Source organism: Gymnodraco acuticeps, unplaced genomic scaffold, assembly GCF_902827175.1.
Source record: "Gymnodraco acuticeps unplaced genomic scaffold, fGymAcu1.1, whole genome shotgun sequence".
Taxonomy (NCBI): domain Eukaryota; kingdom Metazoa; phylum Chordata; class Actinopteri; order Perciformes; family Bathydraconidae; genus Gymnodraco; species Gymnodraco acuticeps.
In genome coordinates, this window is record NW_022991180.1 from 965,525 (window position 1) to 993,354 (window position 27,830).

The 27,830-nt window shown below is 40.8% G+C and overlaps 1 protein-coding gene across 1 annotated transcript; it reads left to right on the forward strand.

The window, feature by feature from the left end:
* Positions 1–663: 663 nt before the first annotated feature.
* Positions 664–27,457, forward strand: adss2 (adenylosuccinate synthase 2). The gene is made up of 13 exons (XM_034237885.1): positions 664–928; positions 8,742–8,844; positions 11,269–11,337; positions 11,615–11,665; positions 11,782–11,848; positions 15,490–15,597; positions 16,622–16,703; positions 16,785–16,911; positions 20,456–20,610; positions 21,040–21,164; positions 21,470–21,567; positions 22,255–22,404; positions 26,752–27,457. The coding sequence occupies exons 1-13, from the start codon at positions 746–748 to the stop codon at positions 26,802–26,804; spliced, it is 1,371 nt and encodes a 456-aa protein (XP_034093776.1). The 5' UTR covers positions 664–745; the 3' UTR covers positions 26,805–27,457.
* The last annotated feature ends 373 nt before the right edge of the window (positions 27,458–27,830 follow it).

Consider the following 27,830-nt stretch of genomic DNA (forward strand, 5'->3'; position numbering starts at 1 on the left):
TTTGTATTATATTTTGGTTCACACTAGAAATATTTTATATTTAATTTTTCACTATTTAGAGTTTTCGAATTTGTTTTTACATTTTGAAAAAAAAACGAAATTCCACAGAAAATGCATGCGGGTCATTTTTGACCCACTTATGGAAGCTTGGGGTAGTAATACAAAAACTACAATTTCTTAAAATGTATACAATTTAAATTTAAAATGTGAATGGTATGATATCCAAAACATGTTTTTTGAGGAATAGCTGGAATAGGAAATGATAAAAAAATGTAATTACAAAGATACTCTAAGAAAACCACCTCACCGGGTAAACAAAGACCCACTTATGCATCTAAGGGTTAACATTGCACACAATGTACAACAATATTTTGTATTACTGCCGATTTTTATTCCATATTTTATTCCATCCCATTGCAATGTAAATACTGTTATATTTTACTATATTTTTGTATTATTTTAAATATTTTTCTAGTTCTCTACCTGTGTTTTTAATTCTTGTTTTATGTATGCACCACGACACCAAGTGAAATTCCTAAACCTACCTGGTAATAAACCTTATTCTGATCTTATCTATTAATCTTTATTTATTTGTCCTCCTCCGATACAGTAGGTGTCAGTATGCACCTTGGAAGTAGTATACGCAATCTTCCAATAGACCTGTAGAAGAAGGAGGAGACTTATCTTTGGTGCAGCAGCACGGTGCGAAAAGGCGCACAAGTGTAGTCAGGCAGCGAGCAGCAGCATGTGGGAGAGTCAGGAAACCTCCGGGGCCAAAAACGGTGGCGACAGCCCGACTGACCGGGCACTGAGGCCGGCCGTGGGCAACAGGGTCAGCGTGGTGCTCGGAGCTCAGTGGGGCGACGAGGGGAAAGGGAAAGTTGTGGATCTTCTGGCACAAAACGCGGATATGGTGTGCAGATGTCAGGTTGGTCCCCACTCATACAACTACCTTCATGATGCATTTACTTGTCATGCATTAATCTGGTTACCCCTCTCTTAAATTTGAGATCATGCTCATAGTAGATAGCGAGCATCTCATTCACTGTCTTCTGAATCTGCTCAATGTTTTGCTAATGTCACCTTGAATCCCTGCTAGCTGCTTTGAGCTCCTCTGACACATTTTAATGTCTGTGATCATGACTCCTGTCGCGTGCACATGACTAAATCCTGCAGGCACCTTTGGCCAACTAAAGTGACCAGGTGCATCCCTTCTGACCGGGCTGTGGTGCTCTCCATTGGTGCGTCAGAGAGCTAGCAAAGGGACTCCAATACTGTTGGCTGCAGGCTTTTATTCACTCTGCATGGGAGCTGATGTTTCATTTTATACTGTGTCATCTGTGGTGTTAGTCAAAGCATTATCCTGGTTTTTACCTTGAGCTGAATGCTGCTTTATCTACATAAAAGTTGTGCGAATTAATCAGATATTATGGTGTTAGTCAGATGACAAATTCGTTTTTTGACTGGTCAGGGAAAAAGCTAAATCACAAAATGCTTTGTCAAAAATGTTCAGTGTCAATTCTTCCGATTATTGCTCTCTCTGCTTTGTGTAGTCTTGGTTCAGTGTCAGAATCATTTTAGAGGGTAAAGGGCAAAATTGCCCCGTAATTCAGGCTATTTGCACCATTAATCACAATTTAGGGGTGGACATGTTGTCATTGTTATAACAATGCCTTTAAAACTCAAACATCGGGGGTCAAAATAGCCCTAAATTGCCCTGTGAATTCCTCTGAAATGTTCCTCCCTGCAGGCGTCACTTCCTCGGTAAACACTACACACTGTGGTTTTTAGACCTGCCCATACATGCACCACCTGATCATTTTGGACATGCTGGGAGGGGACATGGTGCAAAACCAGACAACATACATAATCTGTTGACAACATATTTTGAACTTTGTCAAGATGAACGAACCAATTATTATCAGGATATAAGGGGTGTTTTAAAACGTGCGTAGTTGTGACTGAGAGGCTCCCTGTTTAACAGATGTAAGTATAAAGAGATGTGATTGTGCAGCAAGTTGTTATTCACCTTCACTTCTTCTTCTTACTTAATCTGCACTTTACTCTTGCTGTTGTAATACCGTACATTTCCCAGTTGTGAGACAAGTAAAGGAATTCTGATTCTGGCTATTTCAGCACAATGACGTTGTTGTTGTTGTTGTTGTTGTTGTTGTTTTATCTTATCAAGCTGTGTGTTTTAATGACATCCATGCAACCCCTCCACTTGGCTTTATCTCTGGCACGTTGGCTCAGTGTGGTTTGACTCCTGGCACTTTGTGATGTTGAATTTGCATGCAGTCTAGTTTTCTCATGCAAAACTGGTGGTTTAGAGACGCTGAAATGATGTCATGGGCCGGGCTAACTCAACCCTTTGCCCACTGTTGACTGGGAAGATTAAGTCTCTGGTAGACAGTCAGGAAAAGCGGTTGATGAAGGACTGGTCCCTTGTTTTGTGTTGGTCTTGAACAACATACTAAAAGGATAATTCAGGACATGGTTAAACCGTACACCCCAGCACGTGCACTCCGCTCTGCATCAGCCAAACGGCTCGCTGCACCCGCACTGCGAAGGGGACCCAATTTCCCATCAGCAAAAACACGTGGATTTGCTATCCTGGCTCCAAAATGGTGGAATGAGCTCCCCATTGACATCAGGACAGCAGAAAGCTTACACGTCTTGCGGCGCAGACTGAAAACTCATCTCTTTCGACTCCACTTCGAGCAATAAAATGACTAACAAAGAACTTATATACTAATAAAGGACTGGCTTATCTAAAACCAGTTGAGTAGCACTTGAAATGTTTGGCTCTATGAAACCTGATGTACCTATATGATTCTGTTTTCTTCAAGTTTGTATCTTCTTGGTCGAATGCACTTATTGTAAGTCGCTTTGGATAAAAGCGTCAGCTAAATGCAATGTAATGTAATGTAATTTAAGAGGTGTTGTACTTATCCATAGTCAGTGTATTATAGCTGTCAGCATGACCTCAGTGTAGAGACGGTATCAGCACAGAAGCAAGCCAATAAACTGCTGCAGATAGTGGCTGCCGCAAATGTATTTTAGCCACCTGGAAAAATCCATATCAGTTTAAATGTACACTATATTTAGAATATTGTCACCACCGCTTTACCTTGCTGTCAGACAGCCCGCTCCAATGGGAACCTTAAAGAGGACCTATTATGTTTTGGGGGGTTTTCACTTTCCTGTAGTGTGTAATACAAGTTTTTGTGCATTTTGAAATGGTCTGCAGAGGCTAAAATCCCAAAGTTCCCTTCAGAGGGAGTTTCTCTATGCTCTCTATAAAACTACCAGACTCCGTTGACAAAAACATGAATTCTACCTTGCAGAACCAGAGTTGCTGGTCTACTGTTGCCTCGAGCGCTTTAGTTGTCTGTGTTGTGACTTAGGTGACAGTTTTTAAACCTCCTCTTTTAAGAAAGCTGAAGTCCAGCCAGCCTGTAGAGGAGTGTGGAGGTCGTATTTGAGTCTACTGGTCTACGATGTGCTGATGTGTGTCACTGCATTCAGTCAACCTGGCTCAACTTTAATGAATAACTCTTTTTTTGTGTTGGTAGTAACAAGCGTCTTGGGAACAAAACGTGTGAAACATGACTGCTGTGTTTTAGCACAACAATGCAGAGTACTTTTTGTTGAATACACTTCAAACCCTCTCAGTTGTTTTTGTTGACACTTTGCCTGCTCTAAAGTCTGTGTTTATACTGAAGTGAGAGACTTGGCAAACTGAGAATAAAATCTGAATATAAAAGCTCGCTCACTTTTGCCTTTTTATTGGCTAGTAAAGAGGCAATTTTTCATGTCGTCAGTGCTCTTTGACGGAGAAACTATGTAAAAGAGACCATTTTTGAAGTTATCTTTGGCATTTTTTACTACAATTTATTTGAGCTATACTTGAAATACACTGATACCGAATTATCTACGAGAAAAGCTCATATCTTACCATAACTTAAACCCATCTCCATATCTTTCTTATCTTGTGATTGCTCGTAAATCTGTGTTCTATTAGTTGTGCCTGTTGATAACGAGTTGCCATAACAAAGATTCTCCGAAGCCTCACAGCTTCTTGTTCCAGCAGTCCTGTCAAGCAGGAGACGTGTAAAAATAAACCGCTTTCTGGCACTCCCCCATATGTTATGGTGCGTGCGTGTTTATGGTTGTTGGGCTGTTGGAGCAGTTGATCTTTTTTTTTAGAATAAGCTTTGCCAGCAGGGTTGCTTGGTGTTTCTTCGGCGTTCCTATAAGTTACAGTTGGGGTTACAAGAAAGGAAAGAGCGGGTTAAACTTAGGGGGTGTGCTACCAGAAAAACAAACCCCCGGAGACGCACGGCAGGAATATTGAATATACATATCATGCTTCAACAAGTACATGGTGCTAAATCTTGATAATTAGCCTTTAAGCTCCAACATACTCAATTCAAAGTCAAATGTGGCTTAAATGGTCTGACAATTCCAAACATTAATGCAAGCTGTGGCTTCATTCACAGCTAATCATTTGAAATAAAACATTCAAAACAGAAAACCCATTAGAAAAGTGTTCTGTTTTTCTAGCTACAGATTTCTATTGACAAATGAGAATTATAAATGTGTGGAAACTAGTGACCCTTTCATACTTTCAATATCTATCATGCGTAAAGACCTATTCATTGCATTGAAAAAGGAGCCAAATAAAGGACCACAATAATTCACCTTGTCTCATTTATTACCTCAGTTAGTTTACTGTCCACACAGCACTGAGGTCTGTACAGTTAAATCAATACGATATTAATACAAATATTTTAGATCGAGTCGATTACATTAACCAGCAACGTTACATTTTCTGGCGGTAGTTTGTCAAATGTGAACATTATTTCTGCTTTTCTTTGTCTCTTATGTTTGTACATTGATTTTGTTTGTAGCTGGGAAAAACAAGGACATTGAAAATGTCGCCTTGGGCTCTAGATTTATGACCACTTTTCACCATCAACCTGACTTTGGAGTCAAAAACATTGAATTGATTGGTAGAGAAAATAATCGGCATCTTGAGACTGAAGCCAAGTTGGTACATTTGTCAGGCCTGGTCTGTAAAATCAACCCAATTCATTTTTAGAAGGGTAGGGGTGGCGACAGAAGATGGCGGTAGATAAAAGGTCAACAATATTTGCCACATAGACATTATCAGCTAAATCTGATCCTGAAGGTTCATTTTAATATTAAACTCTGCTACCAAGCTACTCTAGTCATACATTTGTCATAAATAATAATTAATGAACACATTAACATAAAAGCAGAAGTGTTTCATGGCTAAGAAAATTATGATAGTACAATATTATGGCCATTCCCATGATCTATTAGGTCTGATTGAAGACCACTTTTTACCACTTAAGAATTTATATAAATGGTGAAAAATCCCTATACAACATTTAGACACCAAGACGTTGAGGAACACCCTTTTGTTTTGCCAGGACAAGACACACTGACTTGTATCAAAAATTATTTAGCACAAATTCGATGCACTCCCTGCGGTTGCTACAGAGCTGTGTACTGAAACCAAGGTGTGGCTGTCAAACTGTCTGTTCACCCTTTCACTGTACATGTTGTTAAATAGATGTTGTGTGCACAAGATCTTCCAACAGTTAAAATGGTTAATGGAAGGGTTCACATGCACAGAAGTCAAAACCTGTCTAACAGAAATCCTGCATACCTCCAGGAGTTGAGTGACACAAGTGCTTTCTCGTCATGTTAAAACCAACAATTAAAAAGTACAGGTGGTTGCAGACAATCAGGATTTGACATTGAGACCATAAACGTATCCAGGAGGTGTTTTCTGTTCTCTCCATGGCTCCCTGCTGCTCGGAGACAACTTTATACACAACATGTGTTTACTAATAAACAAACATTCAACCAATGTCTGATTGTGATCTTTGACACAAGTAAGGTCTGTAGAGAACTTAAGCTGCATCAGACTTCATTGGACTGCATCTTACTCTTACTATTACTCAATAGACAGACATTTAATCAGCAACTATATTATTTATCAAACGATTCTTTATTTTTTTATACAAAATTGTAAACGCATTTTTGGTTCTTGCAGTGTAAATTACTTGATTGTAAATTAAAATATTTAATTAAAGTTTTAAATAAAGTGTTGTGCTGTTGGACTAAACAACACATTTGGATAAGGCGCTCTGGTCTGTGGGAAATGGACATGTTTCAATATGTTCTTACATTTCATCGACAACCAGGGCAAATGTGCAGATTTCACAATTATGAAGGAAAAAAAGTCACACAGTTTGGTTAACATTTAAGGTCTGTTTATTTAAACTGTTCCTGAATGTGAGAGCTTAAACTTTTATAAAAAAACTATATTTACTAAAATAATGAGCAGAGTTTTCTGGCTGAATCTTAAAAATACTCATCAATATAAAAAGGGTCACAGGTCCAGATCAGATAACATGGACCTTTAACACCAACCCGGAAACTCAGCCTGTCATTCAGATGTCATGCTAAACCCCTCCTTTATTTGTCCATACTTTTTTGTCAACTCATAGCCATTCTACTTACCGTATTATGGGGGTCACAATTCCCCACATCCAAGCACGATTGAAAGTAAAATCTTTGGTTTTATGCTCAAACTTCTTTTATTTACATTTAAACAGATAGGTTACATGGTTTTAGTCTGAAGGTCTCTGCCAGTTATCTGTAACACAAATGTAGGAAGAGCAACAGAGGAGGAATCAAAGAAACTATAATAGTAAAGTTATAATATGGACAATGAGCATGTTATTATGTCTCCTTAAAGTATATTGTGCTTGGAAATGATTGAGGTCAGGAGGAATCTCACCTGACTCCACTCAAGTCTTTATGACCTCTTGTAGTAATCTCAGAGTGTATACTCAGTGATAATAATACAGCAGCACACAGACCACAGCACAGTAGCAGGAGTGTCATAAAAGTAGAGTTTCTCATGATGGAAATAAGAGGCCGATCACGGGACACTAGGAGAACCAGGGTTAGGTTCTGTGGGGGGATGGGATGGATCATAAAAGTATCTAAAAAGGCGATGCATCTGTTCCCCCTCTCCACCTTCAGGGTGCTGCGGTGGCCAGGAATAACTCCGTGTGCTCGGAGCACATGCTGGGCTTGATTTACATCCACAGGTCACAGGACGCACTGAGATCAATTGGCACCCAGGGGAGCGAGCGCATGCATCTGCACAGCAGAAAATAAAGATATTACAATACTTTCCTTCATGCATAAGTCCTCTTTGCTTCAGCTTGGCTTGTGTTCTTGACACCGCTAATATCATCATCTCTTTCTTTTCCATCTGTAAGCTGCGGAGTATCTCACTGTGAGCCGAGCAGAGCAGACTGTTCCCGTTCGAGGACTCGCTGTTCTCCTTCTTAGCTCCACATTGCTCTTTATCTACATTGTCAGCTGTGCTAAATCTATGGAGATAATTTCCTGCCATAACTCCACAAACAAACTAAACAGGTTTTACAAATGCCTCATGATTCACTAACAAACACAATGTGGTTTGCAAATACAAAACACCATCTACAAACTAATACATTTAGTTTTGCAAAGAAAAAACGTATCTATCAAACAAACGTATAACATTGTTCTAATAAATCATGTTTCAGAGACAAATTCAGCATAGGTTTTACAAGTTCACAATTTTTTTTTACAACTACAACACTTTTTTTTACAAGTACAAAACTTGTTTTTACAACTACAAAACTTTTTCTTCTCACGGCGGAATATAAGTAATATTCCGCCGTGGTAACATGCACATGCTCATGCACATGCTCCACGGCAGCAGGGGGCGCTACTGAGTCCATTGGGGAAGGCGGGAGCCTCCCGCCGGGAGGTTGAGCAGAGCATGGAACAGCCCTTGCCAGCCTGATGACAGCGGTGTTTCTAGCGAATTTAGCGATCACAACGACAACAGCCAAGACACATATTGAGACCAGAAAATGAATGTTATTAGGGCTGTAAATATAATAAGCCTTTGTCTAAAATTGACAACATTGTAAGGAGATTTAAACTACAGCGATTCTGCACTCGGTCAATCAGCTGCTCTTCATTTTCTTTCCTGCTATATTCAATGAGTGATACAATTATTTTTGGAAAAAGGCTAATTATAATATGTTAACATCGTTAAAAGCGTAGAATTTAACATGCAGTACTACTAGAAAAAGGATTAGGTTAAGAATAGAGAAATGATCTTGTGGCCTATTGACTGTCAAAGCCGTGGTTTATGATTGGACTTGATTTGTGCAAAAAAAAGGCTGGATAGTTTGTCAGAGGATTGCCAAACAGCACATGATCATGTTCGTTCGACTTTGATGGCGACTGGTGGCTTTAAAGGGTGCAGTTTAAGAGTGAACTGCAGTTTGTTTCTGATGTAAGAGCAGCAAGTCTTTACAGGATCTTGATGTTGGTCCCAAAACATTATTACATAACACTTCATCCACAATAACACCAGTCCATTTTACTGACATGCAAGTTTACACTTTAGTGAGAATGTCACTCGAGATCTGAATGCATCGTGAGCAGAAGTCTCCAAGCAACCGCACAGAGCATCACACACACTAACAAACAGAGGCGAGTGTGTGTATGTGATGCTTGTTGCTACTCGCCAAACTATTCGGCCTGCCTTTCAGTCCAGCTAAACAACGTTTCAGAGCGTCCATTAGGTGTCTCTGAGTTTCTGTTTGTCTCACCGCTCTCTGTCTCGTCTGCAGGGCGGCAACAACGCAGGACACACAGTGGTGGTGGACTCGGTGGAGTACGACTTCCACCTCCTGCCCAGCGGCATCATCAACCCCAAGGTCACCGCCTTCATTGGTGTGTAACGCACACAAATGCAGACTTCAATTCACTCTCAGCATTGGTTAGATCTACACACACTTACTGACGTGCACACACCCTTCAATCAGAATCAGAATACCTTTATTCGTCCCACAGAGGGGGAATGTACATTTGTTACAGCAGAAAAGAGCCAAAGACAGCTTAATGTTAAAGAAGCATCTGTAACAGTTCTGAAGATTTAGCAGCCAGGTATATGTTGCACAGTAATTAACGGCATTTATATATATATATATATATATTGCACATAGTTGGTATTTAACAACAAGGGGTGTTATGGTCTGTGATGTTGTGTGTGTGTGGGGGTCTACTAGGGGCCGTGGTGGTTATATAGTCTGACCGCTACAGGAAGGAAGGACTTGCGGTTTTAAAGATTCAAAGGCTTTATTGTCATGTGCACAGTAGCTACAGTTTAGTTATGGCAATACAAATCTTAAGTCCCATTCTCCTCCAACAATGCAACATCAATATAAAGAAGAAGTAAACAATAATAAAACACTGCAAGAAGAAGATAACATACATTATATAAAATAGCAGAGGATGTTGCAAGTGACAAATGTGCAAGTAATGGAAAGGAGAAGTGAACTATATATACATGTCAAATAAATACAATAAGAGAAGGATGCAAGTGACCGAGTAAAAGCTTTGCTCGTACACAATTACCCACGGACTCTCGTTCCAAGGGCATTTTTCCTGGCTGTTTTCTCTATGAATTGATCGACTGCTTTTAGCCGCGCAGCAGGAGCTCCATGTTGATGCTGCTTCAGTGAGAGTGGTGTTGGATCAGAGCCAGACTGCATCACATCCACTCATCTGCAGTAACTTCATTAGCTAATGGTGTCTTGCTCTTACTTCTTGGCCTCCAGCCCCCCCCCCCCCCAAAACGCATCTGATCTGCACTCTTACTCTGTGGAGCTGTATGATCCGTCAATATCCAATCACATTAATGCTCTTTTTTCTATCTACATTAATGCGTTATGCTGGCACACACACTCAGAAAGTCTTTCAGCTCAGTGTGTCTGGTGTGTTCTTGAGCACTTGCCCCACAAACAGATATGGGACCAATAGTACAAAAAACTAATTCAATGAAAGCCATATTTATTTTTTGTTTTTATAGAAGTCTCCACTTTTTGCCAGCTGTTCATGTTAAAAATGCAAGTGCGTCCACATGATCAGATCACTCATGTTATGCACATTGATCTATCCAGGAGGGTAGTCCCTCTGTAGAGTTTTATGGTTAAATGGAGAGCATTTCTGGCATTTTATTCTCACTGCTGTCCATTTAAAGTTGCGAAAGGATTTAGTTTTTATAAAGCAATTGATAACTCCACTTAGTTTTCTTTTAAAACAGAGTACTGCAGCAACTACACATTATTTAGTATTATTGGTGTTACTTGATAGTGCTTACAGACAAACTTATTTATTTCTCGGTTACACAGAAGAACAAAGGAGCATTGATCATTTCTCAAATCAAATCAAGTTGTATTTATATAGCACATTTAAAAGCGATTTTTGGTCGAGCCAAAGTGCTGTACATGTAATACAATTGACTACAATCACAATAAAAGACAATAATATAAAACAGAAATATAAAAAACAAAAACACAGGGAATAGTCAGGTGTCATACTCCGCTCTGACTAGAAGGCCAGAGAGAAGAAGTGTGTCTTGGGTGAGGATTTAAAACCCTAGTGTCTGGGCCGACCACACATGGAGGGGCAGAGTATTCCAGAGCCTGGGGCCAGCTGCTGCGAAGGCTCGGTGCCCTCGGGTTTTGAACCTGGTCTTGGGCACTATCAGCAGCAGCTGGTCAGCAGACCTTAAAGCTCTGGCTGGGGTGTAGCGATGGAGGAGATCGGCTATATAGGCAGGAGCCAGCCCATTTAGTGCTTTAAAAACAAATAAAAGGATTTTAAAATTAATTCGGAACCGAATTGGAAGCCAGTGTAGTGAGGCCAGAATTGGGGTGATGTGGTCACGCTTTTTGTGGCCAGTCAGAAGACGTGCAGCTGCGTTTGGACTAGCTGCAGGCGTCTAATTGAGGCCTGGTCCATACCCACATACAGAGCATTGCAGTAATCCAGTCTCGAGGTAACAAAGGTGTTAATAACCCTTTCTAGGTCTTTAAAAGATAAAAACGACTTGGTCTTGGCCAATAATCTTATTTAAAAAAAATAAATAAAAAAAAGCAGGATTTGACTACGCTGCTGACCTGCTTATCAAATTTAAAAGCGCTATCGAAAGTCACTCCAAGGTTCATGACAGAGGGGAGGATGTTTTCATTGAGAGAGCCCAGAATATCAACCGGATATTTCTAAGTGTTGCACTGTCCCAAGGAGAGTCAGTTTCATCTAGCTCTCTTCAAACAGAGACTGAACTTAACAGTTTATTTATTTTAACCTCAGGCAACGGTGTCGTGATCCACCTGCCAGGCCTGTTTGAAGAGGCAGAAAAAAACGAACTCAAAGGAAAAGGTGAGTTGTTTTTAAATGAAAAAGTTACAAAACAAAAGTGTGCCTTTAGCTTTTGGAGACTCAACGTGTGTGTGTGTGTGTGTGTGTGTGTGTGTGTGTGTGTGTGTGTGTGTGTGTGTGTGTGTGTGTGTGTGTGTGTGTGTGTGTGTGTGTGTGTGTGTGTGTGTGTGTGTGTGTGTGTGTGTGTGTGTGTGTGTGTGTGTGTGTGTGTGTGTGTGTGTGTGTGTGTGTGTGTGTGTGTGTGTGTGTGTGTGTGTGTGTGTGTGTGTGTGTGCAGGTCTAAAAGACTGGGAGAAGAGGCTGATCATCTCCGACAGAGCACACATTGGTGAGTCCTCTGTGTGAATGATGTTTGCATGCAAAAAGGTGTGTGTGTGGAAGTGTGAGCCCTGCCAACTCTGAGGAGTGTGTGAAGTGTGTGTGCCCTTTCTTCCTCCTCTGCAGTGTTTGACTTCCATCAAGCTGTTGACATTGTTCAGGAACAGCAAAGACAAGAGCAAGCAGGCAAGAAGTAAGAAACCTGTAGCTTTAAAAATAGCTACACACACGCACGCACACACACACACACACACACCATCAAACATGGAGGTTAGAATCTTTTTTCTGTCGCAATAGTTGTGTCTCTTATTTCTAATCTCATGAGTAACTGCCCACACTGTGAGCCTCCTTGTATTTTGACTGAAGAGAAAAACAACTCATGGATTGTCAAAAAATGCTTTTTGTTGTTGTTTGAATCGTTAAAGCATTTATTTCAGCTGTATTATCTTTCCTCTGATGTGAATTTAAGTAAGATCCATTTCTTTGTCTGGATGATTTTAGATTTGTACATTTTATTGTTGACAGAGCAACAGTGTTCCACACATTATACACTAAGGCTTCACAATTAACATAGAATTGTCCAAATTAATTTGTTAAATGTGATGTATGCTATGTTCTAAGTTAATAGCATCAGCCGTAGTTTGCGTTTTGTTTGCATTCTCAATTAAAACAACATTGTTGGCTCTTAGACACCAACCTTACAGAGTGTGAGCGAATGATAATTAAACTCCATTTATGAAAATATCACTATTCTGCTACAGTAATTTCTAGGGATGCACGATATTGGTTTTTTGAAACCGATACCGATAACTTCCTGCTTCTCAAGACCGATACCGATACCGATAATCGATAATAATATAATATATATATATATATTAAATGTACCTGTAGTTTTTGCACACCTGGTGGTAAAAAAAAGACTAGTAGTGAGTAAATGACATGAGCATTACTACTATGAACAAAACAAAGCCAAGAACAGTTTTGACTCTTCAAAGTGACCATATTTATTTTCCCAAATAAAGTTCTTGCCTTTTTCAAAAGCCTCGTCGATAGGTAAAAGCCCCGGTGCCTTTGCAGCTGGCTTTGGATTCGCCGCTAGTTTAGCAGCGCAGGCGTCTTCGTACGCTTTTAACACAACATCGTAGCGATGGCGATGTTTCAGGTGACTAATCAGGTTGGAAGTATTATAGCTCGTTGCCTTTTTCCCTCCTCGTGGAACTTCTGCATTTGTTAATACAAATAGCAAGCGAACTATCTAACTCTGAAACTTTGAAATAGTCCCATACTACCGACGACATGTTTGTTTACTGTCCTGGCTTCACGGCTGCACACCATTTACGTCACAGCCAGGCATGAGTTAGGGAGCGCTGGATTTGTGAAAAACTCCCCTCTTCCTAAACCACTAATACCACAGTACTGGCAAAACGGGAGGACCCGAGTGAAAAACAAGCGCCCCTCATCCCAATCCACCCACACCACAGTATTTCTTTCTTTTTTTTACCTAAAAAATATATTGTATATTATCGGGGCTATTAATACTTTTATCGGGTTTATCGGGATGATGTCATAATTCCTAATATCGGACCGATAATTATCGGGCCGATAATTATCGTGCACCACTAGTCATTTTAGTACAAAAAACGTAACAGCCAAAGTTGAAACACTCAATATAGATACCTGTCCATGTTAACATATTATTATCCTCTATAATACATGAAATTCTTAAGTGAGATTTAAGAGAAACGACATGTCCTCCTTCAGTCATTTTCACGTCCATGTGTACAGAAATGTCTTTCCACAGTGGCACACATGAACATTATCTCAGCTCTGCCTGCAGGAATCCCAGGAAAGGTCAGAGGTCAGGCAGAGCGTAGCAGCCCTGCAGCAGGTGGTGTTTCTAAACAGCAGCGTGTCATCCAGACACAAAAAACCCCCACAATTTCCTGTTAGCAAGCATACCACGAGACTCTTAATAAACATACAAGGATTTCATATAGTTATGGTTTAAAGACAAAAACAGGTATTCAACAAACACTATTTGTAAAACGATTATATTATAATAATAAATTAGCCTGCGCAGTGAATGGTATGTTGTGGAGTCTTCACAGTATTAAGCTCAATAAGGTCTTAACCAGCTCAGGAACCAAAGCCCCAAACAACCAGCCAGAAAGTGTGTGTGTTTCTCTGTGTGTATTTGTTTGTGTGTGTGAGGGAGTAGATGCATGTTCCTCAGGGTGCCTTAATAGCAGGGTCATTATAGGCTTTCAGCAGATTGCTCTGACCGGCTGGTGGATTTCAAACATCTCCACGCGTCAAGTCACGTGAAGTCACAGTCGGATCACACGTTGTTGAGCCAGAGTTTATCTCAACACTGGGAACACAAAGGGGAAATGTTCAGTATTGATGCTACAAACAAACAAACAAAACAAACAAACTCATAAGAATACATCTAGTCATAGTGAAAGAACATTTTGAAACATTAACTCAAACAAAAGCAGATGTAAACCTGTCACTATATATACAGAATTAAAGTCTGTGTATATTATGATAAGAAAATGAAATGAACAATCAATTCAAATCGGTTTAACTACATAACTAATTAATATAAAATAAAGTAATACAGCTGCACCTGGAGCAGCTCCTACAGTGAAATGCTTTGTATGCATTGAGCATGCATATTAACACTGATGATGTTTTTAATGTAATAGTCACAGCTGCGGAGTACTTTTACTATATATATACTTAGAGGTAAATGTCGCTTTGGTTATTGGATACTGCATGTTAAACATCGGCTAATGATGAAACGCGATAACCACAGAGGATCTATTTCAGTTCTGTAGTTTGCTTGTAGGATAAGCAAATGGAGGCCGAGATATTAGGCCGAGTTACAAGAGCTGCTTGTAGAGTTTGTCATATTTAAATGTTTCTATTTTAACATCTTATTCGAGTTGTGTCTCTCTGATGTCTGCTCAAGTATGTAGAGATGCAGAAAAAAGCCTAATGACGGTGGAAACTCTGCTTTTTGTAGTGTCATCATTGGACTATTCAAATACAAATCAACAGTTGTCTCTTTTGTTATCTATGATTTACTGCAAGTAAAAATATTTTCACTCAAACATGGCTGGTCCACCATAGATTCTGTATCGTCTTAAATTATCTCTTCACAAGCTCCAAAATACACTCATTTCACAATAATGACTTTGCCTGAAAGTATTAAGAGTTTCACAACAGTTGTGCTGACTAACATGATTAAATGTTGTGTTAAAGGTCCCCGATTATACTCTTTTTCATCAATATATTATAGGTCTCAGATATATACAGAACATGTCTCTGAAGTGTTTGGCTCAAAACACCAAGCAGATCATTGCAGCATTACCCATAATCCCCTCTGTTTCAGCCCTGTTTCCAAAGTGCTGATTCTCTGTCTGTTACTTTAGATGAAAATAAGGAGCCCCTCCCCACACCCCTCTGAGAGATATCTGGTTAAAAAGAACACAATGGTGCTCTAGGAGGAGATTCAGGTGATAAGGTGGGGGGGGGTTACCTTGGTTGCTGATTGGCTAATGGTTACACAAGCCAAAAAATCGTTATGACATCACAAAGTGGCCAAAATCTGATCAGCTCATTTTCAGACTGGTTTTTATATAAATGGATCAGGACAAAAAGTGAGAGAATCTTTTTTCCTGAAACTTTCAGAATCTCTTTACACAGAGGGGACACATGCTGATGTATACAAATACATGAAAAAGTGTATTTTGCATAAAAGGTGACCTTTAAGCTCACATGGTAATGCTTCTACTATTCTCCTCCCTCCTCTCTTTCGTCCCCGTCAAGCCTCGGGACAACGAAGAAGGGGATTGGTCCGGTGTACTCGGCCAAGGCGGCTCGCAGCGGCCTGAGGATCTGTGACCTGCTGGCCGACTTCACCACGTTCTCTGAAAGGTCTGAGCCAATAGGACAGGGTTTTGATGAAATCTGTATCATAGTTTAACTGCACTGTGTCAACGACAAAAACTTTGGGCAATGATTCAAGTTTCAATGCTTTTATTGTCATTTGTGCATACCGGTAGCTACAGTGTAGGTATGATCTATCTTAGGTCAAATGAGGGTGTGAGTACTGTAACTGCAGTCCATTTCCTTAGCTGAGTTTCTTATTAACTGAGGAACTGCAGAAACCTTACCTGCATTTCAAAGTACAATCAAGCTCCAGTTGTATAGCTTGTTTGAATTCAAGACATATTTCTAGGAACGTTTTTTTAGAAACTCAAACTCTGATCATTTCTTTCAAAGAACCCGAGTCAAAGCGGGTGTTCAGACCGAAAGAAAAAACTGTGTTACACAAAGGGGGTTTCATTGTTCTAAATCAAAAGTTTGAAGACTTAACACACACTCAAACACTGCACAACTTATGATAATTCTTCAAGACCAGATTTTAAAACTTTGCAAAATTGTCATGCAACCTACCTTATTTTCTTTAGTGGAAATAAAGCTCTCAAATTACAAAGTTGTCTAATTCGTTCATGTTTTCTGGCCTGATGTTGCAATTTTGAAATTAAAAGTTAAGCCCATTTCTTTCTGGAGCCTTCTGCTTTTTTTATTTTAGGCAGGATTGAACATGGCCAAAATATGGTCTGTTGTTACTCCTCCTTTCCTCCACCAAAATGTCATTCTCTTTGATGGCCGACTAACTTTTGGGTTGGAACTTCACTGACTAGTTCAAATAAACACCTTATTGTATAGCAATAAAAGAGATAACATTTTACATTACTGGTTAATGTGCCTTATCGGTTCTTCAGACACACAAAATAATAAGTGTTTAGTTTCTGGGGCTTGGGGTTGAGAGGAATGTTTTGCACAAAAAATTGCAAGATGTGGTGTTGGTGACCTTCCTGTGTTTCTCATCCTATGGCAACATTATGTAACTGTTATAACAGTTCAAATGAATCACAAACTTTGCTTGTTACAGGTATAAAGTGTTGGCTCACCAGTACAAGGCTATGTACCCCACACTAGTGATTGACATAGAGGGAGAGCTTCTCAGGTTAAAGGTAATAAAGATAAATAATTAACATTTATTTCACAATACCTACATTTGTCCGTCTTGCATTAATATGACGTGTGATTTTTAGGAGTATGTGTCGCGGGTGAAGCCCATGGTGAGGGACGGGGTGCATTACATGTACGAGGCTCTGCACGGCCCTCCCAAGACCATCCTGGTGGAAGGAGCCAACGCAGCCCTGCTGGACATCGACTTCGGTCAGTACAGCACTGTGTGTGTGTGTGTGTGTGCACGTGCAACGATTAACAACTTAGTGTTAAAGGTCCCCTATTATACTGTTTTTCATCAATATATTATAGGTCTCAGATATATACAGAACATGTCTCTGAAGTGTTTGTCTGAAACACCAAACAGATCATTGCAGCATTACCCATAACCCCCTCTGTTTCAGCCCTGTTTCCAAAGTGCTGATTCTCTGTCTGTTACTTTAGATGAAAATAAGGAGCCCCTCCCCACGCCCCTCTGAGAGATTTGGTTAAAAAGAACACAATGGTGCTCTAGGAGGAGATTCAGGTGATAAGGTGGGGGGGGGGGTTACCTTGGTTGCTGATTGGCTAATGGTTACTGTTACGTCCCCCTCTAGGGTAGAGGAAATCAACATACACCAGAATGGAATTGGTAATAATTATAAATGGCTTTATTATAACAGGGTGAAACAAAATGGAAGGCACACAGCCTGAACAAACAAAAGGGCGCCGACTTAACTAAGAAACAAACAAAGGAAGGACTCTAACAAAAAGGAGCCTGTGTACATACAAAGAAATAGATAATAAACTAAATAGTAACTAAAACCGCTCACTGTCAAAGTGGTACAGTCTAAAAAGGGAAGCTGTAAGAAAACACAGCTGAGGCAAAGGACAACAATCACACAACACTAAACTAATCGAGACACATCTAATCACAATAATACTGATCAACACGGACCACACAAGTTAACCTACTGTTTAACACATTCACACACAAACTAGCCACTAGCGAGAGGCGTCTGTCCCACATCACAGAGCCTCCAGAGTGATGATTGTCTCCAGGCTTTGTAGTCATCTCCAGCAGGTGCTCGCCGGCTGTGCGCTGCGATTGGAGTGCGTCGGGCCCGGCGTGCTCCAATCACAATCTTCAGGGGGCGGACCAGGAGATGGCAGCCAATGACGTCAGGGCAACCGCACAGCTCATTTGCATATAACACAGCTTAACACAATCAAGACGACCAGGAAGGCAGCAGCCGTAACAGTTACACAAGCCAAAACATCGTTATGACATCATAAAGTGGCCAAAATCAGATCAGCTCATTTTCAGACAGGTTTTTATATAAATGGATCAGGACAAAAAGAGAGAGAATCTTTTTTGCTGAAACTTTCAGAATGTCTTTACACAGAGGGGGCACATGTTGATGTAGAAGAGACATGAAAAAAGATCATTTTGCATAATAGGTGCCCTTTAACTTGTGTATACTTCGTGCTAACCTTTTTCTCTGAAGGGTAAATGTTGTTTTCTAACTGCTAAGCGCTGTTCAGTGCATCTAAAGTGACCCGTTGATACTGAAACTCTTGAGCTTTGTGCTCTTTACAAAAGCCTGCTGGAAGCTCACACTAGGGATGATGGTAAGTTTACTAACTGTCACCGACGTGCTTCACGTGCACGCTCACAGTTCAGCCACTTAATGCCACCTGACTGTGCATGAGCACCACGGCGTCTGAATCAGCACTCTGTCCTTCGGTCACTCAGAACCACAGTCATCGTTTATTTAACAAGCACAGTGCACATTACTGCAAATACACTAGAAACCAAAGAGGCTATTTTTCATTTTGAGTTTTTGGGTACGTTTCAGAGTCAACCTCTTAAAGAATAATACAATGTAAAAAGTTATTCAAATCATAGAAAAATGCAACATAGAAACTCAGAATTTAGGACAAAACAAACTTCCTTTTACTGAAGATGAAAACTACATAAGACCACACTGTATTTCATGATTAGATACTATCACATGCACAGCAGAAACACAAACATGAACAAATGTTCGTCTTTTGAATAATAATAACACTTAACATACTAATCTTCCAGATGTATGTCACTGCAACATGTGATTACTGAGAGCAGTGACGCCACAAAGCAGATTACATTTCAGTGGAGATCAACTCTGGTTATTATCAAAACAGCACGCTTGTAATAACTCTGGTGGTATCAGGGTGTCCAGCACACTGAGAGACAAACTACCTCTCTCTGACGCGCTGTATTTATACAGGATTAGAAAATGTGGCAAAAGTCGCACTAGCATCAAGCCTTAACTTTATTTCCCCCATTTCACGTGAAGCTAATGTCTTTGCAAACATCTTATCTTGACTTGGAGCATGTCGGACATCAGTGTGTTTTATTAGTTTAACTTAAAGGGCATTTTGACTGCAGCTGCTCAACCTGTTCCTCTTTAATTACACAACATCTCTCTGAACACTGAGCGGTTAACCAGGAATGAGGTGTGGAAACTAAATCTTAATTCCTGACCCACACCTTTTCTGTTGAATATCTGTGTGAGTCTGTGAGTGGTTATCACCTCAGGCACATCCTGGGGTCTGCTTAGACTAAAGACGGAAATGCTAGACAGAAAAGTCACAGCTGAGAATTTGGGGAATCTTCATGAGATTGAGTGAACTCTCTGCTTTTGTCATGAATCAGCAAGTCTGTCTACAGGTATTAGTCCAATGGGGTGTGATGTGTAGCTCTGGTGTGAATGCTTACTTAAAGGTAGGGTAGGTAAGAGTGGAGAAACCAGCACGAGTGCACTAGAATTTGAAAGTACACAACCGGGAAAAATCTGCCTCTTCCTTCAGACTTCCTCACAGAGCCCCTCCTCCAACACACACAAACGCACACATGACCAATGAGGGCACGAGATAAGTTTGTGTACGAGATAGAAGGCTGACAGGCAGGTAGGCCATCCAGATATTTTAGCCAGGCCGGCTCAGATAATTGGTCGTGCTTTTTACAGCGCCACGGCTTCAACAGATGACATTCTTTTATGTATTTATTGTCAAAGCATTTCATATATTCATTGCTATCGGGATGTTAAGAGCATTCCATGGAATATAACAAAAAGTGTTTCTGAAGTGAATTACCTACCCCACCTTTAATCGGTTTGATGTATGCAAACCAGCTGAACCGACATTTGTCAAAATATACTTTTCTGGTATGTTAAAGACAAGCCTTCCTCAGGGCTGGGCAATATTTTTGACCAAATACTTGATATCGATACTGTGACAATATTGCAGGGTCTACTGTTGATGCGTTTACAAAAATATTTACCCAATGACAATTTGCGAACATTACCCAAAAGCATTATGGGAAACGTAGTCAAACATTGAGAGAAGGATTATCTACCCAATAGAAGAAAGACAAAGAATAATTATTAATACATATTTTGTATTTCTTGTTGAACTGTTTAAAAAAAAAAAATATATATATATAGTAAGGCTGTAAATAATGATTCTTAGATTAGATTCAACTTTATTGTCTTTGCACAGAGTACAAGTACTAAGACAACGACATGCAGTTAGCCTCTAACCAGAAGTGCAACACAGAGTGCAGAGCGATGTCTAGTGTGATATAAATATACTGTGTCTCACTTTTGTTTGTCCACACTGTCAGACTTTGAAATCCTCTCGTCTTCACAAATCTTCCCACTTCTTTCCGCTGCATGTTTGTTTAGCCTGTATCTCAGTTTGACCAGCCTTCCCTCCTCATGTCTTGCAGGGACGTACCCGTTCGTGACGTCGTCAAACTGCACGGTGGGGGGCGTGTGCACGGGCCTCGGGATGCCGCCCCAGAACGTGGGGGAGGTTTACGGGGTAGTCAAGGCGTACACCACCCGAGTGGGCATCGGAGCGTTCCCCTCAGAGCAGATCAATGTGAGAGGATACACAAATACTATACGATACGATAATACTTTATTGGTCAGATCAAGTCTGAAATTTGACTTGCATCACAGCAGCTCCATGTGTAACATCAACATAGACAAATATCAAGACACAATACATGAAAAACAAACAACAAACATTTAACATAACAGCACAATCACTGAGAGAAAACGTTTTCAACACAGTACCATACCACCCATACAGATGCAAACTAGATATTTAAATGGATTTTTCCTACAAAGACGGACAGTATATCCGCACTCGGTTTACAACTAAGTTTAACTCAGATGCCTTAGACATGCACAGTACATAGCTTGGCAATATGGACAAATCGCAGTAAGCAATTAAAGTAAAATATGTGAGAATATCTGATTTAATTATTGTAACATTAACAAAAACAGCGGTTTTTTTTGTTTTCAGGAGATCGGAGAGCTGCTGCAGACTCGTGGGAAGGAGGTGGGCGTGACCACGGGCAGGAAGAGGCGATGTGGTTGGCTGGATCTGGTGCTCATCAAATATGCACACATGATTAACGGCTTCACCGCGTGAGTTCACCGTGCATTGTTTTCATTTTTGTATTTTTATGATTGTTACCATGAATATGGAAATGTTTCTGACAAAGCATTTAATAGACAATCATAGGAGTAAATGTGAACAATAATCCAAAAACTGTATTTTTGCAATACATATTTCTTTTAAATACAGTTTCACTAGTTTTGTTTGATTTGTTAAAACTGAGAACAAATTGGTCTTGTTCACTTATTTTAAGGCAAGATGCCAATAAGTTTGTTAGTAAGTAAACGGCTCCTTTGTCTTATAACCTTCCTGTTTCCTTATGTCCCTTCGACAGTATAGCCCTCACCAAACTGGACATACTTGACATGTTTGAAGAGATCAAAGTGGGCGTATCGTACAAAGTCGACAACCAAACTATACCTACTTTTCCAGGTGAGCCGGTTTGTGAATGATTACTGCTTCTGTAAATGTTCAAATACAGTTCAAATCCAGAGAGGAAGAAGGGGCCTTACTCATTAACATTTCACATCTTACATTTGCTCTTAAATTAGTTTTTGTGAAAGGTCCTAAAAAAAGTCTAGTGTCTTTGTTCTTAAAACAACGAAACCCATTGTCTTAGTCAATTGAAGCTGCACCATTTCATCTGCAGATAAGACGCTCCACCCATTTAAGTAAAAGAGCATGAGACTGCAGGGCCGTGTGCACATGCAGACATTGAAAGAAAAGTTGACAGAATTAAGATAAGACTGAAAAACACAAGGCTGAAAAGAGTTGAACATTGGACTCCAAACATAACAAATCCCTTCTGACACTGTTTATGAAATGTGACATCAGATCTGACTAATGTCATCATGAACAAGTTAATGTGTCTCTTTGTTCAGTGGAATCTGTCGAACATCGCCTCTTCCCGTCAGAACTGTTATTTATAGAGAGCTCCATTTCAAGGCAGCAACATATTGATCTGTTATCATAGCTGCTTGATTGCGGTCTCCTGTAAAGCTAATGGTGTGATATTACTCCTCCTCCTCCTCCTCCTCCTCCTCCTCCTCCTCCTCCTCCTCCTCCTCCTCCTCCTCCTCCTCCTCCTCCTCCTCCTCCTCCTCCTCGATTCTGTGCCAGCCAATCAGGAGGTGCTGCAGCATGTGGACGTCCAGTATGAGACGCTGCCCGGCTGGAAGAGCGACATCTCGCAAGTGAGGAGCTTCGACGATCTGCCTGAGAACGCCCGGAAATACGTCGGCTTCATCGAGGAGCATGTCGGAGTGCCTGGTACGGTTTCACATTTATTAGAAGTAAATAATTGATTAATGCTTTTTGGGGTTTAAGAGATGAGATAAGATAAGATGGACCTTTACTAATCCCCGTGGAGTAGTTTAACAGCAACAGGGTAAGAATGAAAAACAGGACAGCACAGATTCACACAGGTTAATACAATTAAAGATACAATTTAAAATTAAAAATGATAAAATAACTATAAAATAAGAAATTAATTAAAATGAACATACATACATATTGGGTCATATAAACATATTGGATATATTTACATGTGTGTGTGAAAACGGTGTGTATTTTATGTCCCTTTCCTGTAGTGTGTTATATAGGCTTTGTGCATCTGGTTTCAGACAGAGGGTGAAAAGAGGTGCTGCAGTTCAGGCAGTATGAGAACAATAAAGAGCTTTTTGAACATTAAAGCATGGAGACATGCAAAGGCACAAAATACAAATATGTAAACTTGAAAATGAGCAGTAATTACGGCGTGCAACAGGTCAAGCTGATGGTGAGTTTCAGGATCGCCCTCTGCTGGATCACAAGGCAAACTACATTAAAAGGGTTTTCTTATTGAATGAGTACTTATTGATGTAGGCATGTGCATGACAAAAGATTGCAGACAGGTAAAGCATTGCTGTGACCGCAAAGAGAGGGAGATGAAAGAAGACATGATTACAAAGTGATGTTTTAAGTGATAAGTACAAGTCCATCAAATACTTGAATAAACTCAAAGTGGCCTCTAGACCAGTGGTTCCCAACCTGGGGGGCGCGACCCCCTTGGGTCATCTGATACTCCTCTGATTCGCGCCAACATTGACGTTACTGTGTCAGCTTTCATAATAATAACAGTTTGCTGCGCTTGCTAGCTAGCAACCGACTTCATAAGGTGAATATTTTTTTCTAAAAATGTCTGAAAAACGTAAAGGAGATGACAGCTCATCTGCAATCAAAAAGAAAATGAGGACCTACCTAGAGAGCTATCTTAACTTCAGTTTCATGGAGGGAACGGACAAAACCCGCCCAGAGTGTGTGATATGCAGAGAGAAGCTAGCCAACGACAGCATGAAACCCTGCAAAATGAAGAGACACCAACAGACCATGCACCCAGAAACAGTCGGGCGTGATCGGGACTTTTTCATAAAGAAACAACACCTTGCAAAGGCAAACAAGCCAATGGATATTAGAACAGCGTTTGTTAGGGCTGGCAGCGATGCACAGAAGGCCACCGAGGCCTCTTTTGAATGTGCACTTTTAATAGCAAAGTCAAAGAAAACAGCAGCTCATTAAGCCAGCTTGCATTAAGATGGTTGAGAAACTGCGGCCTGCAGGTGGCGGAGAAGCTAAAAACTGTACCACTGTCAAACAATACGGTGAAAGACAGAATTGACAAGATGGCAAGTAACTGCAAGCTGCAGCTGCTCGAAAAGCTTGGAAAGGGGCCATTTGAAACCACAACTGTAGCAGACGAGGCTGTGCTGATCGTTTATGTGCAATATATCGGTAGGGAAGATTTGAAGCAGGACATTCTTATGTCAGTCAACTTTACCACTACCACCCGGGGTGAGGACATTTTTACTGCAGTGGATTCTTACCTCTCATCCCACAATCTTTCCTATGAGAATTTAGTTGCATGTTGCACAGACCGAGCTGCCTCAATGATGGGGAAAAACAAGGGATTTAACAGTCGCTTGAAAGAAAAGGCCCCACACTGCACAATATTTCACTGTGTGATAGGCTACATCGCCAGGCCCTGGCCAGCAAGAAACTGTCAGAAGACCTCAGAGAAACACTCTCAACTGTTAAAATAGTCAATTTCATCAAAGGTCGCCCCACCAACAAGCGTCTATTCGCAGACTTGTGCGAGGATGAAGCGCACCAAACCCTCCTCCTGCACACTGAGGTGCGCTGGCTCTCACGCGGCCGAGTGCTGGCACGCTTTGTAGAACTGAAGGAAAAAATTGAAGAGTTTCTACAAACTCGTAACCACGCACTGTCAGAGCAAGTGACTGAGTCATTCTGGATTAAAACAGCATACCTGGCCGACATCTTCAGTCTCTACAATGAAACAAGCGTGGAGTCCAACATTCTCCAATGTAAAGAGGCGCTCGATGCATTTGTGCGCAAACTGGAGTACAGGGTCGGGAAAATGGAGAGGGGGGAGCTGCAACAGTTTCCACTACTGCTGAAACAATCCCAAAACAATCCTGAAACGGTGCCTGTGTCTGTACGTCGCGAGTTCATCCGCCATATGAACGCACTGCAAACGGAAATGCAATCACGGTTCGCTGACATAGACGAGTATGTCTCCAAGGAATTGTGGGTTTTAGATCCCTTTATTGCCAAAGTTGAGGATGTGGAATACCTGGATTGCGAAGATGAGCTCACCGACATCCAAGCTGACTCGCTGTCAAAGAAATACTTCCAGGAAAAAGGATTTAAAACGTTTTGGATTGTCAAAGGACCAAGCCTCGCTCCAAAGCTCTCACTGCATGCCACGACCAGGATTATACTCCCATTCAGTACGACATATCTATCAGAAACAGCCTTCAGCACACTTGTTGCCATCAAAACAAAAGCACGCAACACACTGGACGTTCACAACGACTTTAGACTGGCTGTCACTCACATTACACCGGACATTCCATCCCTGGCTGAATGAACCTACTTGAACCTCGTCTTCTCTCTGCTACCTGTTCCATGGCAGACAAGCATTTGATTTACCTGCTTAATATGCCAGTTTTTCATTTTTGTTTTATACAGGCCTATGCCACCATATTACCATTTTTTTTATCAGACATAGTCTATTCTTTTGAAGTGTCCTGTTCTTCGACATTTGAAATAAATATGATGCATACATTTGCAAGTTAGTAGCTAATAAAAGCATACAAAGACAGAAATGTATCATTTTTTCTATATATTATTAATATTTTTCTTTTTTCTTCTGCTCGTGTCGGTTTCAGTTGGATTATTTGTCACAGTTGCTCCGATCAGATCGGTCTCCTCCATTTTGTAGATTATTTACGATTTTTGAATCCACATAAACACATCGCCAAAATCCGGCTTACTTTGAGCACGTGTTTTAAACAGTTTAATCCCTTTGTGAATTGTTTCCACTTGCGCCGTCCTTTAATTTCTTCATACAGCGGGAATCCAAATAAATTAATCCTGAGTCCAATAACCATCAAAGTCACTCTAATAGTGCTTCTTAATTACGCTTTCATCCTCCTTTAACAAAATACTTCACATTCATCCAGTTTGTGACAGTAGTTGTAGCATTTTGAGACTTTTAAACTTTAATTACTGCTGTGTGTGGGTGTGTGGTGTGTGGTGTGTGTGGGTGTGTGTGTGGGTGGTGTGTGTGTGTGTGTGTGTGGTGTGTGTGGTGTGTGTGTGTGTGTGTGTGTGTGTGGTGTGTGTGTGTGTGTGTGTGTGTGTGTGTGTGGTGTGTGTGTGTGTGTGTGTGTGTGGTGTGTGTGTGTGTGTGTGTGTGTGTGTGTGTGTGTGTGTGTGTGTGTGTGTGTGTGTGTGTGTGTGTGTGTGTGTGTGTGTGTGTGGTGTGTGTGTGTGTGTGTGTGTGTGTGTGTGTGTGTGTGTGTGTGTGTGTGTGTGTGTGTGTGTGTGTGTGTGTGTGTGTGTGTCCGCTGTTACCAGGCACGGCTGTCACTGCCCGATCTGAGTTGTCCAGTATGGCAGACCATCTCGCACATGCGCAGTACAGATTGGGCAGGGGGGCAGATCGGCAACAGCGATAATTAAAGTTTCAACGTTTTGGGGGGTCGCAAATTCCAACAGGAGTCATTTGGGGGGGGCCCTGGGTGAAAAAGGTTGGGAACCCCTGCTCTAGACATCGAAATAAGTGTCCACAACTGAAAAAATCTGACTCCTGTAATTCTTCTGTTAACGATTTACAGAATAAATTGTTGCTTTTACTTAAAGGAAGCTGTAGAATGTTCCAGATCTGTTATCTCTGACTTGTGTGTGTTCACAAAGTCTCGAAAGGTGCAGCTGAGTAGGCAGAGAAAACACTGGTTGCATCTTCAACCCTGCTCTTGCTTTTGAAAGCTAAAAGCTATTTTAGATGATTTTTGAATTAAGAATCCTGGCTCCCCTTTTATACGCAGATAACCTGTGTAACCTGGTTTCTTGATCCTGTAAATCTACACACACACACACACACACACACACACACACACACACACACACACACACACACACACACACACACACACACACACACACACACACACACACACACACACACACACACACACACACACACACACACACCCCTGTGGCAAAACAACAAAACCCAAATCAACACCTTGCTCTGCTTCTCTGTTTCCTCAGTCAAGTGGATCGGAGTGGGCAAGTCTCGGGAGTCCATGATCCAGCTGTTCTAGACGAAGGGAGGAGACAAAAAGAACGCAGAGCCACACACACCACACACACACACACACCACACACACACACACACACACACACACACACACACACACACACACACACACACACACACACACACACACACACACACACACACACACACACACACACACACACACACACACACACAGCCTACTACCTGTCTCAACTCTGACAGAGACACCATCATGTCTGTTCTTAATGCTTTATCACCAGACGTTCCCATGTCACAGACAAGACTCCCATCGGACTGACCTCCATCCAACATCTGGATTTTTATCACTTTTTAACTTTTCGGACAGAACCACGATCAAGTCCCTCTTCTTAATTTGTAGCTGTTTATTTCAGACGTTAAAACTCACTTGGCCTCACCACCTGCCGGTCTGAAAGAGGACATGAGGGCAAGGACACACACACACACACACACACACACACACGGAGGAACTGTCCAAAGATGTTTTGTTCAAGTATATTTTTGTTCATCTATGCTGTGTTTTAAACGCGCTGTGCCAGTCTGGTGTAAATCAGTTTTTAACCTCTGCACTTTAAATGCTTTGGACTACATCTTCTTTACGTTGTCCTCCATCAGGTGTTCACCACATCCTGACATCATAAAGGGATCCCTTTTTGTGTTATTTTATGTTTGACGTCAGAGACAAAGACTTCTCATATTGCCTTGTCATTCAACCAAAAAAATGTGCTTTTAAATTTCTTGTAGCTAGCGATGTTAATGAATTGTGTGCTCACTTCATGTTTATCAGTGTAGTGTAAGCAGGTGTGTTTTTCATTAACCCATATAGAGATATATCTTGTATAACTGTAAAAAAAAACATTTTCATAGACTGGCATCGTCCCACATACATTCATGTGATTGTTTATCTTATTATCATTGCCTTCTGTGCACTTTGATAAATATGTTGTGTAGAGGGAGGCAATGGTAACTTTTACACAAAGAAAAGTCTAAATATGGATTGATAAAAACTAGGGATGCACCGAATATTCGG